This window comes from Crotalus tigris, unplaced genomic scaffold, assembly GCF_016545835.1.
Source record: "Crotalus tigris isolate CLP2741 ecotype Arizona unplaced genomic scaffold, ASM1654583v1 scf7180000017757.759095, whole genome shotgun sequence".
Lineage (NCBI taxonomy): Eukaryota > Metazoa > Chordata > Lepidosauria > Squamata > Viperidae > Crotalus > Crotalus tigris.
In genome coordinates, this window is record NW_024096617.1 from 544,520 (window position 1) to 562,500 (window position 17,981).

The 17,981-nt window shown below is 36.6% G+C and overlaps 2 protein-coding genes across 5 annotated transcripts in view; one reads left to right on the top strand and one right to left on the bottom strand.

The window, feature by feature from the left end:
* The window catches only part of CC2D2B (coiled-coil and C2 domain containing 2B), a 71,885-nt gene extending 60,134 nt beyond the window's left edge, over positions 1-11,751 (bottom strand). Inside the window, exons 1-5 of the mRNA XM_039340945.1 lie at positions 11,683-11,751; positions 5,358-5,418; positions 3,845-3,911; positions 1,800-1,879; positions 1,505-1,582 (exon numbers count right to left, since the gene is read on the bottom strand). Coding sequence (XP_039196879.1) covers positions 1,505-1,582; positions 1,800-1,879; positions 3,845-3,911; positions 5,358-5,405 — 273 coding nt within the window. The 5' untranslated portion in view covers positions 5,406-5,418; positions 11,683-11,751. The remainder of the gene's footprint in view (positions 1-1,504; positions 1,583-1,799; positions 1,880-3,844; positions 3,912-5,357; positions 5,419-11,682) is intronic.
* Positions 11,492-17,981, top strand: part of LOC120306905 — a 37,085-nt gene continuing 30,595 nt past the window's right edge. For 3 of the 4 annotated variants that reach the window (XM_039340941.1, XM_039340944.1, XM_039340942.1), the window contains exons 1-2: positions 11,577-12,477; positions 12,652-12,732. In XM_039340941.1, coding sequence (XP_039196875.1) covers positions 12,461-12,477; positions 12,652-12,732 — 98 coding nt within the window. In that variant the 5' untranslated portion in view covers positions 11,577-12,460. The other variant, XM_039340943.1, reaches the window with a different exon arrangement.

The window sequence follows — 17,981 nt, forward strand, 5'->3', positions numbered from 1 at the left end:
AGGTTGGCACTTATTCATATACATTTGTTAATTAAACAACTGGCGTGAAGGTAAGTTTTGTGATCTCCATAAATTATCCTATACTGCTAAATTGTCATTATTTATTCCAAAAGCTGCATAAACACTGAGATTGGACATTTTGAAATAACATCTTGATCCATTTCCCCCCATTTTAAATAATTCTGGGAAAATATAATGAAGAAAGAATATAAACATTTTGGCAATGCTTTGTGTGATAAGGTTTAGATTAATGTAAAACAGCATCTCTAAGTATGTATAGCCTGCTACATTAGCTTCACACTGATTCAAAAAAAGGAAATTACTATTTAAATTGCACAAAATACTATTTAAAACTAAAAAGACAATTTGAATTCATACAAGCAATATTTCATAACTACAGTTATCATTTGAAACATTAATGAATTTATGCCAAAAGGACTCCAGTTTAATACTGAGAATACTTGATATAACTTTCCTGCAAATTCCACTAGTGATCAGATCAGATTTTTTGTTTACAAAAAATAATTATGCCCATTGCCTGATATCCCAAACTGCACATCTAGCTATAGAAACTAGAAAAATATCTATTCCACAGTATTCATTTCCGTGCTTGCTAATAAGGTTTGATGGAAAATATAGTGATTACTAATTATCTATTTTCTATGGCACCACCAGTTCTAGGAATGATTCAAATTATTTGTTGTTTCAGATTTGGCAATCAAATTTTAGATATGTTCATAATACTTGTTGAAACAAAAGAATGGGGAAATGTCAGCGTTAGTTCAGTTGCTATCAATTTTTTTGCTATTTAACCTTTTGTTGTTTTCTGCTGACATTATTTCAAAGGGCTTTTTCTGTTTTTATTGTTGACCTCCCAGATGCAGATTTTTTTATTAAGCTTTGTGGATCCTCCGTGATGCTTATACCAATAATTTTAAAATAAATATAAATATGAAATATGAAACATGAAATTGAATAGAATTTTGCTAGAAAACATTTTTGAAAAAGCAGATTAGATTTTAAAAGGAAGAAAACAATTTAAAAGATTATGTTTAAAGTTAAAGGGAGTAGACCCACAAGGATCAGCTAGAACACAGGTGTCAAACTCGATCACATCATGTGATGTATCGTGATGTTTTTTGCCTTTGCGGAGGCAGGGTGGGTGTGGCCTGCTCTTGACCCATCCGGCCTGCAGGTCACCAGTTTGACACCCCTGAACTAGAATAGGATAGACAAATCTTTCCCTATGGTATATTTCTATTCCTGTTATAAGATTACAGACATATTATTTTTGCACAGATTATATAGAACATCAACATTAACTTTTAATAAAAATTAACAAAAGATTAAGAATTAAGAAAGGATCATTTTTCTATTTATACAAGGCAGTACGGACTGAATTACAGTTCTACAAAACTGTGCCTTTCTCATTATTAACATCCTGAAACTGACCAAAACAATAGTTTATTACTCTTGGGAATATTTTTTACAAAAATTTTGTTACCTCAGCATTTATTTCTTGATTGTTCTGAAATCCTGCGGCAGAATTTTGTATGTGAGAAAAATCTTTTTCCTGCGCAGCCTAAAATAAATATTATGCTGTATTTACAATATTATTTTTGACATTCATATTAATAACCAAAATCACTTACAAATTACTCATCATATAACCACTTTTTTCTGGGATACTTCAAGTGATGTTGATGTGAATCTTTTACATTGAATTATTTTTTTTCATAGAAGCATAAATAAATATTGTGGTTTTTTTCATTTAGTTACAGATCAATTAAAACTATCACCTTGACAGTTTTCAGCTTTTCTTTTACTCTGTCCCGTAATGCTTCAGTTAATGTATTTTGTTCTTCTACTTCAGCCACAACTAGAATCAAGAAAGCATATATTTTTAGAATGTAGTTTGTGACAGAATTCTTTCATAGTCCCTATAGCAGAGGTCCCCAACCTTTTGGGCACCAGGGACCGGTTCCGTGGAGAGAGGTTTTTCCGTGGACTGGAGGGTACGTGGTTTTGTGTGCTGCCTGCATCCCGTGGATGGGACTTTGCTTGTTTGCATGGACCGGTTGATGGCATTCTGCGGCCTGGGACTGGTCCACAGACCAGGGGTTGGGGACCCCTGCCCTATAGTATATACTGTATATCATATTGTTAACAGTAAAATATGTGACTATAATTTTTTTTAGTTTTTAGTTTTAGTTTTTGAAGCTGTTAAATGCTTGAGTTCTGCATCTGAACCACATACAGAGACACACACTTAGCAAAATTCTAAATGAATAGTGCGCTTTAGTTCTATTCAGTTGCCTTCTGTCTTTCAAGAATCATTTAGAAGTCATTGTGCCGGAGCTATTAAAGGAAGACAAAGCAGAGGTGGAAGCAGTGAGAGAAAAAATGTCTGTGGCTAATCATGGAAAAGAGCCACATTTCCTGCCCTAAAATTAAATAACCAGTATTTGACACTGTTATCTTGCATTCAAAGAATGTAAAATTCTGGAATATGCAAAGAGGATAAAGTCTGACAGTAACAAAAGGAGCTATACCATTTCATTATCAATCAAACAGTACCTCCAAAGAAAGTACAGTGCAATCTCAGACCTCTTCCATTCCCATGGTGAGAATTAGCCAGTCACCCTTCACTGCTCTACAGTTTGAATTAGAGTTGTTTAATTAGGGATTCTTCCATGAATGGATAATTTATATACAGTATCAAAGTATTTTTTTCTGGAAGAATAAATCCATCAGCTTAGCCAGTTAACCATTTTATTGTAAACTTTTTTAAAAAGATGGAGTAGCACAGTGTGTAGGCAGGGAATTACATTTTTGCTTCACTTTCACAAATTCACAAAGGCCCTAGTAATCTAGGTTAAGAATGGACGAGCACAAAGTCACAATCTGCATTAGCTGTGCAGCTGTCTCTTAAGTTTCTAGAGAATTGGAATGAGATTAGTCTTCAGTGATCATTTTTCTTCAAAAGCTATGCTTCTGTTCATAAATTCTCTAGAAATCTGGATTATTGGCCAAGCTGCAATGATACCGATTAACTACAATAAATTAAACAGTTCACATAAAAGTTGTATAGTGCATGGAAAGAGAAAAAAGATTACTGCCAGAATAGTTTTCTGGTGAGTCTGAATAGGTAAGAGAGTAGAGGAAAAGTTGCCATATCTAACAGCTGGAACAGTTACAGAATCAAAAAGTAACTTTCTAGAAGTGCAAAGGTATTTTATAATTTCTTAAAACAGAACTAGTGGCCCAGCTACTACCACTCTCCAGTAAGAGCTCCAGAAAAAGTGAGAAAAAGTGGGGACATCTGTAAGTATACATGGGTTAGGGAAGTAGGAACCACCTAGATAATGGTTTATTACCCACAACATATGCCCAAGTTACTCCTTTGGGTATAATTACTTCCAGTTAAAGAACCTGTGTGCTAAGCAGTAAAGTTAGACAGAGCAGCAGCATTGAGAAAACTGTGCTTTCTTCAGCCTTATTTGACAAAAGTGCATTTACAGCTAAGTTTTGAAATTGTAGATAAAGGAATAACAAAATATTACAAATTACTTTAATGTTATAATTAATGTTAAAATATTTTTAGATCGTTAAGAGGGGACCACTGTACTGTGATACGTGAACTTTTTTGTTTTTCCATGTTATTAAATTGAGAAGTCAAGATAGGATATCTTCCCTGGGAAAACTTTTTTAATATTGAAAAGAATGCATAAAAAAGATACTGTGAAAGAATGATAAAATGAAATAATAAAACTCAATTTAAGGCACACTAAATGTTCTTAAATTTTATAGTAGTAATATCCATCCAAATAAAATACTGAATTACCTTTCTGTGGACTTTGTTCTTGGGCTTCTATTTGTATTCTATCATCATAAAGGTCATCTTCAGTTTGCTAAATTGCATAAGAAAAATTGCTAATAAACTATAAGAACTATATTCCTGTATGATTGATTTATTGATTGAATAATTGATTGATTTAATCAATGTATATCCCATCTTTCCTCCAGGCCTCAGATATTTTCAAAGCACTTTATTTTCCAGCCTTTTTTCCATTTTAATCCTATTATTTCCCACAAATATAAGCTGACCATAGATTCAAAAATTGTGAGTGCAAAACAATTATTTTTCCCAATTTCATTATACACTATGACTACTTGTTTTATAGAGCTCTGTCATGTCTCCTTTAATTTATGTATCTCATGTTAGAACTTTTCCTCACTTTTACAGCTTGAACATTTTGATTACTCTTTTTTTGCCTCTTTTTTATAATACAGTTATCGAGGTTCAGCAACCCAAATTGTACACATGGGATTACACTGTGTATTTTTTAAATAGGCATTATAGTGTTGGCAGTTTTATCTTCCATTCCTTTAATTCCTAACAATTTTTCAACAATTGCTACAAACGGGTCACTGACCTCAATTCCCTATTAGTTTACATATGGATTACATTTACCTTAAATTACATTTGCCATTTTAACAAGTAGTATTTAGTATTTTTATTTGATATACTTTTATACCTGAGTGTAGTACAAGCAGAAAACAATATAAATCAACAATGTTGTATAACAAATATTTCTCTCATCAAATTTTATATTACTTTATAATTATTCACCTATGCTTTTTTGTTTTTATCTTTCAGCGTAGATTACTGTCTTCTGCAGATTGGCTACCTGCTCATTCCTAATTTAAGTGCCAGTCCCAACATGCATCTTATGGGAAATCTACGCAGTTCCTCTAGCATAAGAGTTATCCGTTGTTCCTCTCTGCTTCCTGTTTTTAACTATTCTATAGCTGGAAGAAACCTAAATATAACTTGCACTGTTTTTATTATTTTGTGATTAACTCCAGGGTACAAATTGTGTATATTTAATTTAATACTTTTAAATCACCTCTTCATTAGTTCAAAGCAGTTTACATGTGCATTTTTCATGAAAATATATAAACAAAATGTGACATTGAACAGACAAAGTTATCAACATAATTAGAGGCATTTTCTAAAAAGCAGTTTCTGAAGAATATCCAAAATTCTAAAGAATATACTATATTCTATTTTAATATGGATGAAAGAACCTGATTTCTAACACTTCCTTTAAGTAAAGAGTTTTTTTTCTTTGCAAATCTTTCCTGAACTTTCTCTTTCTAAAAACATAAAGGAAATTGTTAAAATCTTATCTGTAGAGATCCAAAGCCATTTAAAAAAAAAAGCCCTAAACAATGGATATAATCACATTCTTATTAGTCTCAATATTTAATTATCTAAAGAACAAGTATATCTAATCATTAATATATCACTTAGAAAATAATATAATTATTTAGAAATATTTGTCGTAACTTGCCTTCGTCTTTTTATCTAGTAATGCCTCCAAATCTTCATCAGAATCCATTTATGTTAATTAACTAAAAAAGATAAAATATGAACATCAATGGAACTGCATCTACATGGAAGGAAGTGTGCAGTGGGGTGCCCCAGGGCTTTGTTTTGGGCCCAGTGCTTTTCAACAACTTCATCAATGATTTGGATGAGGGGATAGATGGGGAACTAATCAAATTTGCAGATGACACAAGCTGGCAGGAATAGCCAACACTCCAGAAGAAAGACATAAGATACAGACAGATTTTGACATTGGGCACTATCTAACAAAATGAAATGCCATGGTGAAAAAAGTAAGGTTTTATATTGAGGCAAGAAAAACCAAAAGCACAGGTACAGTGTAGGTGGTACCTTGCTGAATAGTAGTAACTGTGAGAGGGATCTCGGAGTCCTAGTGGACAATCACTTAAATATGAGCCAGCAGTGTGCTGCAGCTGCCAAAAAAGCCAACACAGTGCTAGACTGCATTTACAGAGGATAGAATCAAGATCACATGAAGTGTTAATACCACTTTATAGTGTCTTGATAAGGCCACACTTGGAATACTACATTCAGTTTTGATCACTACAATAACTCTGAATAAATACTGTAACCGTCTCTTTCCTTCAAATACCTGTAAGAATCTATCCCTAGCATTAGTTTTTGGGCATGACTCCAAGTAGAGTTAACCCTAACCCTAACTTTAGTCCTAGTAGAGTTTTCACTGTCAAGATGTTGAAACTCTAGAAAGAGCACAGAGAAGAGCAACAAAGATGATCAGAGGACTGGAAACTAAAACATATAAAGAACGGTTGCTGGAATTGGATATCTCTACTTTAATGAAGAGAAGGGCTAGGGGTGATATGATAGCAGTGTTCCAATAACTCAGGGTTTGTCACAAAGAAAAGGGAATCAAGCTATTCTCCAAAGCATCTGAAGGCAGGACAAGAAGCATTGGATGGAAACTAGTCAAGGAGAGAAGCAACCTAGAACTAAGGAGAAATTTTCTGGCAGTTAGAACAATTAATTAGTGGAACAACCTGCCTCCAGAAGTTGAGTTTTAAGAAGAGACTGGACAACCATTTGTCTGAAATGGTATAGGGTTTCCTACCTGAGCTGGGGGTTGGACTAGAGCAGTGGTTCTCAACCTTTCTAATGCCGCGACCCCATAATACAGTTCCCCATGTTGTGGTGACCCCTAACCACTTATATATCACCGGGTGCCAGGGGCGTAGCCAAAGAAAAGGGAAAAAATGGCGGACAGCCTTGTTTGGCGACCCCTGTGAAATGGTCGTTCGACCCCAAATGGGGTCCCGACCCACAGGTTGAGAACCACTGGACTAGAGGGACCTCCAAGGTCCCTTCCAACTCTATTATAGTATTAGTAATATTATTAGTATTATATTATTATTAAATATATGTATATCATATCAAAAATAATTTCAGCTTGACAATCAATAAAAATATACAATTACTTTAATCAAAAGAAATTTGCTTGGACTATATCCTTGGCTTTTTAATATATTTATGTTTTAGCATATTTTTCTGATTGCACATAAAGTTATTGAACAGTTCATTGAGGGTAGCTTGTACATATGTGGAATTGTGCTATGACATATCTCATGTTACTGCTATCCAAATTCAGTCTTGTTTTAAAATTTGAAACAGCTGTAATTTTTGTCATTGTTTTTGCATTTCATTTATATGTAATAACCTAAAGATAAATTTATTTGACTTAGCTTTTCCTGAAAAAGGTATAGTTTTAAGGTCCATGGTTTGAATACTATTTATCTAATGAACTGGATAAATTGGATGCATGAACATATTAGAAAATTTTGAAGTGCCAGAAAAAAAGTGGGAAATAAAATCTTCAATACTACAATTGTACCATGGTCTACATGAATCCAAATCATTTTATGAAAGTGACAGCTGTTAACAGATTTAAGACAACATAATTTTAAAGATTTAAGCTGCATTTGTTGATTAGAAAATGTAAGTACTATAAGACAGAGGTCTCCAACCTTTTGGGCACCAGGGACCGGTTCTGTGGAGAGAGGTTTTTCTGGGGACCAAAGGGGTGTGGTTTCATGTACTGCCTGCATCCCACAGATGGGATTTACTTGTTTGTGCAGACCAGTTGCTGGCATGCTGCGGCCCGGTACTGGTACACAGACCAGGGGTTGGGGACCCCTGCTATAGGAAACCAGGTTTATATAAAAATGTACTGTGCAAAAATCAAATAAAGCAGTACAGCTAATTTATAATATTTGTGAGAACAGTTTGGTTTTGTCAATTATCAGTCAATTCTTCCCATAAAAGTAGATTGGTGCCATATGTAACAATGTACAATATCACAAAGTTGATAGGTATATGATATGTGCAAGAATACAACTTAGTACTGACAAAAATATTGTTTGTTTTGAGTACCAAATTTAAGTACCAACTTTAAAAAAAAGAGTTATCTGTGGTTGAAAATACCATTCTCTCTAAATCACTTAATGACAGGAGGCTAAAGAATGGGTTATTACTGTGTTTCTGAGGATTCTACGACAAGCTTTTACAGAAGAAATCTAATAATTGCATTCTTTAAACAGAAAGCATTTATGTTGTTAACTAAGTTGTATATAATAATTTCATAGCTAGACATTATACATAAAAATTGATTAAAAATCCAGAAGACAAATGGTAAAATATTCCATAAGTCTATACATCAAAAGAGGCATCTAGAATAGCCTGAATACAAGAGATTTTATCTACAAAAAAAATCATTAAAAGTATTACACAAAAAGCCTTATAGAAGTCTGAAGAGTCTGTTAATAGATTTCTGCAGAAAGAGAACTGAATATAAGTCAACCCCATCCCCACAGAATCTAAAATGTAGTAGGTTGTGAGCTTCAAGATAAAATATGTGTGGATGCACTTATCACCAGTGATGGGTCTTAAAACAGGCTTTACTAGCTAGACTCTGTTGAATGTCAATTTTCCATATGCAGTTTGATGCCAGGGGTGTTAATTTGAAAATGTCCAACAATTCAGCACTCTTTCAACTTAAGTGCACCACAATTATAGATTTGAATGTACTGTCATATAGACTAGACTAGACTAGACTATACACTAAACCAGCGGTTCTCAACCTTTGTGTGACGGCGACCCCTATCACACGGATGCGCTGCGCATGCGCAGCGGCGCCCCCTGAGGGGGAAAAATGGCGGATCGCGTTGTTTGGTGACCCCCATAAAATGGTCGTTCGACCCCAAATGGGGTCACGACCCATAGGTTGAGAACCGCTGCACTAAACTATACACTACACTACACTACATTACACTATATATATTATAGAGGAGCAGTGATGGCACCGTGATTAGAATGCTGTATTGCAGACTATCTCTGCCCATAGCCAGGAATTCGATCCTGATGGGGCTCAAAGATGGGGCTCCATCCTTCTGAGGTCCGTAAATGAGGACCCAGATTATTGGAGACAATATGCTGACATTGTAAACCACTTAGAGAGGGTTCTAAAACACTGTGAAGTAATATATATGTCTAAGTGCTATTGCTATTGCTACTTCAGAATAAAACAGAAAGTAACAGAAATTTTGCTTGCAGCCTGATCCTATAAAACTAAACTACAAAACCTATTTATAAGAAATGACCAATTTTGCATGGGATTTTACTCATAAAGGCATCACCTTTCACTAGGACGGTTACTTTAAAGCATTCCCATCAGGTGTTATGTTACACCTTACATTCTCTGAAGCACAAATTTAAAATCAAATCCAAAACATTACATAGCTTTGCTGTCCACCACTATATTGAAAAAAATCCTGTGCATTAGAATCTTCTTTTAAAATTCTTCCTCAAAGAATATTAGACAATATGAAAGGCAGAAAAAAAAATTAAAGCAGCAGTGACTGAATGAATTATGCAAGACTGGAATATCAACATAAAGGGCAATCTTGTAAAGGCAACATAAAAATTGAAAGGGATCATGGTATCAAAAGCTTCAGATTGAATAAAATCAGCAGGATTATGTATAGGAGTCCATTCCTGTAAATGATACCAAAATACTAAATGTACACAGCAAAGAGCTGTGGTCGCACAGTGCAGTATTGCAGGGGTTCAATCCTCACCAAGATTGACTCAGCCTTCCATCCTTCTGAGGTCAGTAAGATGGGGATCCAGATTGTTGGGAGCAATATCCTGAATATAAACTGCTTAGCGAGGGCTGTAAAGCACTGTGAAGTGGTATATAAATCTAAGTGTTATTGGAACATCACAATTCAAACTCCACTTTGTACTTGCAGCATTGCACATAAACACATAAAAGAAGTTTGCATTGTGATGTTTTGTCACTTTCCTCTGCCTCAGACACCTCTGGAGAGATGCACCTATTTCCTATGTGGAAGATCATGGGGCAGAACAACCAGGATTCAGATCCCAAGCCTGGCCTTACACCAAACAAATTGGTTTTCCAAATTTGGCAACTTTTAAGTTATATGGATTTCAATTTCCAGAATTCTCCACTCATCCATGCTGTTGCATTTGGTTTCACTGGTTCAGCTTTGATCTAGCCCCTGTAAAGTTTTTGCTATTGCTGCTGTTATATATGTTTCTCTCTTCTGGGTGTCTATGATTGATTTCTTAATTTTTATTGTTCCTTGCTCTGAAATTGTAAGCTGCAGAGTCATTTGAAGTTGGCTGACCTCTAAAAAAATGAATAAACCAACCAATCAGTAACATATGGAAGGGTCTCTTCAAGAAAGATTCCAACTGTTCTTCTCTCGAGGTAGCCAGTCTAACTCTTGTCATATTAATTAGAGGATCACCATTGCCTGCCTCTGTCCAAGTCAACCTACTTCAACTGGCTCATCAACTGAGTCCGGCATTATCTATTTGCATCCAATTAAAGTTAAAGATGCAAGGAATTACAAGTTAATTCTTCAATATTTAAGACCCCTTTCTCTTATGTTCCTGCCACAATGTTAAAATCAGCTAGCAGGACACATTTGTACATCCCACCTGTGGCATTCCAATTATTAAGCCCTTCCCCAAAGAGATCTATGATACCAACACCAATTTCAATCTAACTCGTTAAACAAATGGGAGGCAGGAGGCTGTGTCACTTTAGACATATATACACACACATACATATATGTACACACACACACAAACACACAAAACCCCACTATCAATATTTTTCTATATGAAGCAGTTCAATTTGGCTTTTTACTAATATACAACCACTATCAATATTCTTTGCAGTTGAGTACTTTATTCTGCTTCATAGGAAATCCTTTTCCAAATTTTTTTCTAGTTTGAAATATCCCAGACATAACATATATAGTGTGGTCAGAAGCAAATTGGTTAAAAATATGCCCAAGAGATTAACTAAATAAAAATCAGTTATGAATTCTATATAGTTTTAAACAAGGACTGTAATAAACCCATTGCATGCTTTATATATGAAACCGCCTTTGGGAAAAAAGCTGCAAAGCTCTTCTCAAAATATTTAACAGGATAATTGTGCACTCCTTTTCACGGCGAACTTGTTTATTGTTTTACCCTGTCTGGCCCTAATTTTTTATCTTTCTGGATTTTGTCAAAGCTCTTAATGTGTACAAGAAACAGTATTACCCAAAATGCGCAGCCTTCTGTTGAAATAACTGTATGCAATGGTGGAAAAAAAATGAAGTGTTACACTTTCCCCTCAGAAACAGGGACGATTTCTTTTCTGCTGCACTGTGCCCCAATAGCCAGCACTGCTAGCTGTCTGCCTCTTGTTGAGCTTAAATGAAACTAAAATGAATCGATTTCTAGTTTTCTCTCCTCACAACATCTTGGCCCACATTTTTTTTAAAAAAAAAAAAGCGGAACCCCTACCCAAGAAGCTAAACGTCCCCTTCTCACTTAGTTCCCACCCGCTTTGACGTTGAGCATGCGCACGAACTCTCCTCCACCTGAAGGGGGCGATGCCGACGCATCTCAGAACAAAGCGGATTTTTCCGACTCGGACCTCGCCGGCTCGAGAACCGGGCAAACCCGCGCGAGCATGCGTACAGAACCCGCCGTGGTTGAACCGCCAATGCTCATGCGTTCACCCGGCTGACGTTAGAGGCGCCTGCGCAGTTCAAAAAGCATCGGGAGGGTTATCTGTTGCCGGGCCGGGTCGCTTTGTTTGGAAACAAACTCCTGCCTGAGGGTACGAGCTGCCAAGTTCCTATCCGCCCGCGGCCTTCAGCCCGCTTCTAGTTCTTCGTGAAGCTGAGGTTCGGTAGCTTCAAGGCCCCCAAATTTCGAGAATCGAAAGCTACCTGCCGCCTTGACCGTGGTGGGCCAACGCCATCCTCTGCGAAGAAGCTGCTGGGACGTTAGGGTGTCCCTGGCGCCCCGCAACAGGATGGCTGCTGTCAGGTCTCGCCGTCCTTCAGGCTGGTGTTTGAAGTCGGCTGCCCCGCGAGCAGTTTTGCTGCGCCGCTGGCGGGAGACCAGTCTGAGCTCTTCCCTGCTCCTCCGCTCTCCAATTGTTCAATGTACCAGTGAAGGAGAATATTTGAAGCTCAGGGTTGAAATGAGGGTCCTTTGTGCTCTCTGAGCTTGCTTGTTTTCTTGCAGATGTTTCATTACCCTAACTTTAATGTTCAATACTTTTAAAGTCATAGGACAGCCGCCCCTCGGGTCTTGACCGGCTCGCTCTGATCTCCCATTTTGTCGGTTGCTTGGCCATGAAGCCAAATCAAAAGAGGGCCCTCTTGATTGCTAGGGCTGGTTTGTAGAAGTGCTTTTCTAATTGGCTACTACGGTATAAGGTGGTGGACCAACTCCCAGAATTCCCCATCCAGCATGCTGGCTGGGGAATTCTGGGTGTTCACAGAATAACAGTTGGAAGAGACCTTGGAGGTCTTATAGTCCGACCCCCTGCTCAAGCAGGAAACCCTGTACCAAGTCCAACTGGCCAAGTTTATAAAACTGCTTTAAAACAAAAGGGCTGATTCATTCAAAGAAATTTTAAAACACCCTGGCTGCTGTACTACTTTTCTCTCAGTTGTGCTCCTTTCCCAGTACACCAACCATTAAAGAAGGAACTTGCGGATGCTAAAGCAGCAATGGTGAGAAAAGACTCTATCTCCTTGGCCTTTGGTTTCAAAAGCTGATCTTAGTTCTGTGTTTCAAGCATAATTGGAGGAACCACATCTATTGTGGTCCTTCAGGGTAAAGCTATAAAACTTCAAGAAAGGGATTTGCACCATGTTAACTACGAGGTTCTCTCTCATTTGCTGCAGTGCTGCCCATTTTCTCTGCTGCCTCCTGCTCTTGTCCGTTCCAGCATTGAGCATGGTAAAGAAGAATACTATCCCTGATGGGTAAGTATCACATAAGTACTGCCTAGAGAAATAAAAGGGGAGAGGGCTCTGACAGCCCCACCTGGTTCTCTCTTGCCTCAACAACATCTTTGTAATCTACTACAAGACAAGGTAAGTATTTATGATAACATGAGCATGCAGGTTACCATCCCCCAGGTAAGTATTTTATCCCACATTTTATAATGCTCCATCAGCCATCAGTATCTCCTATTCCTCCTTTATCCTCAACTTTCAACTTGGAATAAATTAACTCTATAATCACAGTTATATCATTGACATGGCATAGAAAGTTGATACCAAGATTACTTCAGTATAACAACATGATACCATTGCAATGGCTTGGGTTTATTACATAGTATTCAGTTTACCTTTTGATTAAACAAGAATGCTTTCCCTAATTTCATAGAACTGGCCTTAACTTGGGCATGTGATTTAGTTTTCTTTTTGCAAGATTTTTGTCCCAGTGGCAATTACCCTATATTTTATTAATGTCCGATAGTTTTAACTTAGCCTAGAAAGATGTTGCATTATTTCTGTTCTTCTGACATACCTGAACACCTTTTTAAAGCTAAATAAACATGCTTTACTGAAAAAGATGTTTAATGAACTTGCTAGTGTGACTATCTTCAGTGTTCCCTGAATTTTTGGCAGAAATGATATTAAAAGACAAAACATGTGATATTACCAAGCAGTATATTTAAAATTAGTTCTGTTATATTACTTCCTAAAGCAAAAATATATTATTAAGCATGGAGTTTTATTGCTTAATTATTTCCTGCTCCTCCTTTACTGCCCTCTTACCTTGTTCATTATAATGTTGCTAGTGTTATTTCTTTTTATTAATAATGCAGAGTTTTTGAAATGGATATAAACTGATCAGTTTAGTAGTCCCAACATTCAGTAAAATGTTGAATTTACCATTGAGAGTAATAGCTTAACATGGAAAGAAATATTAGCCAAAATATAAGAAAAAAAATGTAAGATTAGTATTTGTTATGCTATTTATTAAATTTCAAGGTGACATGATTCTAAAAAAATTCTGGGCAGTTTATAACTTTAAAAGAACACATGATATTAAAAAAAGTGCTCTGTCAAACCACCTGAATAAAAACCAAAACATTGCCATGGGTTTCACAAACACTATAGCCCAGAGACTTATGGAACTTTCAAAGAATAGGAGCCAGATGTATCATCGTGGGGATGCAGGAACTGTGACAGAGAAGGCCTGGTTCCTTGTTCTCACAAGTTGGCAACATCTGACTTAAGAAAGCCAGATTACACCCAGTCTGCCTAATTGCATTGAATTGGCAGGAACAGAGAAAGGCACTCCCTCAAATAACCAGGCCCTATTCCATGAAAGGTTTTATAAATAACAACCAGCGCCTTGAATTGCACCTGGAAGCCAATTGGTAACCAATGAAGGTTGTGAAGCAGTGATGACATGGGTAAAATGCAGGAAGCCCATAACTTACCTGTGCCACTGTATTTGAACCAGATGAAGCTTCTGGATGGTCCTCAAGGACAGTTCTATGGAGCCTGCATTGCATTAGTGATCATGAGATAATAAGAGCATGAGTAACTGTCTGAAGAGCCTCGCAGTTAAGGCAAGGGTGCAGCTGGTACATAAGATGAGCCTATAGAATGATCCTGGTCATAACTATCAATGGCTTTTTCAGTAGTAGTTTGCAAGACCAGGATGCTGCTAGTCTCAAATGGGGGAATGCAACCTAAGACCAAAGATGAAAACGTTCCAAACCTAGGGAACTAAATAGCCCAGCTACTCAATGTGATTGGAGTTAAGCTTCAATATGTTCCTCCCCATCCAGATCCAAACAGTCTCCAGAGAGTGGTTAATACAGTGACAACTTCAGATGTGCAGTCCAGATTGAGACTAGGAAGGACTGCTATGGAAGGACGTAAACTCTGCAACACAGTTCTTACAATTCACACAACCAGTGCAAGAGGATACCATGATTGATAGATCAAGAAGCTCAAGAATGGCAACACTGTCTTCCTTCAGCTTTGCTAGAAATGCAAAGCTTTTTTGCAATCAATACTGTCTTAGTACTGGCCTGAAATCTGATTGAAATGGATCCAGATAATCTGCTTCCTCCAGATTTTCTGCAACTGCTTCTGATCACCTTCTCAACAACCTTCTTCACAAAGCGAAGGTTGGAAGCTGGATGGTAACTGTCCACAATATAAAATCCAGCAATGGCCCCCTAAGAAGGAGTATACCCACTGCCTCCTTCAACACTGGAGAGATCATCTCCTTCATCAGAAAGACCAATACCATTGCAGGGCCACAACCACAGGTTACCTCCATCTTAACTCAGGGAGAACTTTAAAAAACATGACTGAATTCACAGTTTGAAGGATATTTTCAGGAGTCACAGTATTAGGGCAGATAACATTACATGTCTGTAAACAAGGCAATGCTAGGGTTAAGATTTACATAGATCTATTTAAGTGAATCAGAATTATCTGTAGATAGCATGAATACTTATCACTATGGTTCCTGATATTCATGGGATGTGTCTCTCCCAGTAAAAAAATGGATCACTGTAGACAAGGCAGGTATCTGTGGACACAATAAGGACAGAGAAATAATGGTTTGCCTCTCTCAGCCAAATACGGTCTGTTAATCATGTTTAGTACAGTTAGCATTTTCCCTGCCTCCACCAACTCTCTAGGCATCTCTCTGGCACTTCATCTCCAGTCCCTCAGAAATCAAAGTATACCCTGGGATCACCACTCAGCTCACAAAGGAGCTATGGGTGCAAGGCCTCAGTCACTGAGCTGTTCCAGGCTGCAACCAAGACCTTGGCTGAGCAGCCTACTTGATCTTCAAGGAAAATCCCAAGCTACCCTGTAATCAGAATCCACCCAGTCACCTTGGATGCAACACTGAACAAGCCCTATCAACCTACTGGAATGATTGGCACCAGTGAGCAAGAGGGCAACCATGGACTGATAGTAATATCCTCCAACACTAGATCATATCACAATTGCCCAAGAGAAAAACTAACTCTAATGTACAATCCCCAGTATGCGTCAGGCCTCACAAATTTAGGATTGGTGCAGCATAACTTGGAAGCAAAGAGCTCCTAAGCCAGTGTTCCAAGGAGATGGGCTAAAGTCCCTGAGAATTACCAGCCTCAGGGACTTCATCCCAATCCCAGCAGTGGAATACAGCAACTCAAGCAAAGATGATGCTGTGCAGCAAGGAGGACAATTCAATAGCAGTGATTTCTAAAAGCCTTACTTCAACCAGAGACTCTCCTATTTGGTTATTTGCAGAGCAGAGCTCAGAGCACCCTCAACAACTTGTGGGTAATAATAGTCAACTGATGCAAAACCTAAAACCACAATGGATATATTAACCAAAAGGGAATATCTTTTTCTGGGCCCATCCAGGTCTTGATAATATCAATCAGGTTGGTGCCCTCACCCAAAATAAGACTATGGAGAAGAGCAGATTTATTAGGTAACTTGATGCTCAAAAATAATAGCAGTGACGGTTACTATTCTGCATTGAGCTATACATGTGTTCAGCATGGTAATAATTATAACTTGTATCATATTAAATTAAGCTCAGTACACAGTGATATTCACACGTATCCTATTAATGCATGTTGAAGCTTGGAAATCATTACTGTTTGAGGTTTGTGGTAGCAGTTAGCATTTAAAGAGTTACATTGAACAGTTGTATGTTTTTTGTTTATTAAACTCATACTTCACTGTTCTCTATATTTCCAGTAGATATATGCAAATAGCAGCACACAAGTAAAAATACACATTGAGTAAATAAGATTTTGATACGCTTTAAAAATATATCTTTTTATTTGGTCTTTTGTGAATTGGGAAAATCAGAAATGGCTATTTTTGATGGTGGAACAAAAAATATCACTTAATTGAAGCTCGTTCTGAGTTTATATGCTTGATTTTTTGCATATTTGTATTCATAAGTGTGATACAGAGTTTATAGTCATTTAATTTACATTATTATCTTCATCCCATGTCTGTTAAAATTATTTGTAGTTTGGCTTAATAAATTAAAGTGAAAGAAAGTTGTAATTCTGTAATTGAAATATCTCTTTACAGTGGATATATTATTTGTAAATATAAACACTTTTTATTGTAAGGAACGTTCTCTTATGTTTATATGAGAAATAAAATGCAGTATAATATAATTAATGCAATATAAAATGAGTGTCACATTATATATATGAGAACCACTTTGATGTAGTAGTTAAAGTTCTGGTATAGAAACCAAGGAGTCTGTGAGTTCTTTTTAAGCATGAAAGCCAGCTGGGTGACTTTGGGCAATCACTTTCAGCTCAGCCTACCCCAGAGGACTGTTGTGGTGATAATAGGAGGAGGAAGAAGTATTATCTGCGTTCACTGCCTTGAATAACTTATTAGACAATAAATGTGGGATAAAAATTTTAAAAATGGATACTTAATAATCTTTAGCTTTTATTCATAAATATTTCAAGCTAACAAACATCTCAGTATCAATTTCTATATTGTTAATGAAGCCATGATTTCCATAATAGTTGAAGTAATAAATATGCTTTTATATAGTTGTTTTTATAATTACTGAAAAATTTTCATTATTTCCTTAGATTTTAGGATCGCTTGCAAAAGGATTATTTCAAAAGACAATGTTATAAAACACCTCTATTAAATACAGAGTAATTTGCTCGACTATGTACTTAAGTCAGTTTTTTTTTAAATCTGTTTTTGGCAACTAATTCTGAAATATCCTATGAAAATAAAATTTTAATCATTTCAGATATCTGGCATTGTTATATAAAAACATGTTTTTATTTTTGGGCATTGTTATATGAATTGTTTATGTTAATGATCTGGTATCATTATATAAGGTGCTAATTGTTTTATGAACCACTATCATTTTGTTGTCATTTTATATAAACAGCCACACATAGGATCAAATACATACACATTTTGTCAGACCATAATTGCAAAGTTTCAATCATGGAATTTTACTAGGGTCAGCTTCAAGGCTTTGCCCTTATTTGTATTTCTAACTAGAGTGTCTAATAAAATTTTTCTGCTCAGTTCTATGTGTTTCTTTATTTTACCAAGTAGCTATAGTTAATCCTAGGATACACCTAGGGCAGGGGTAGGCAACCTTGGCTCTTTTATGACTCGTGTACTTCAACTCCCAGAATTCCTGAGCCAGCCATGCCTACTCCTGACCTAGGGCACAGATCGGCAACCTA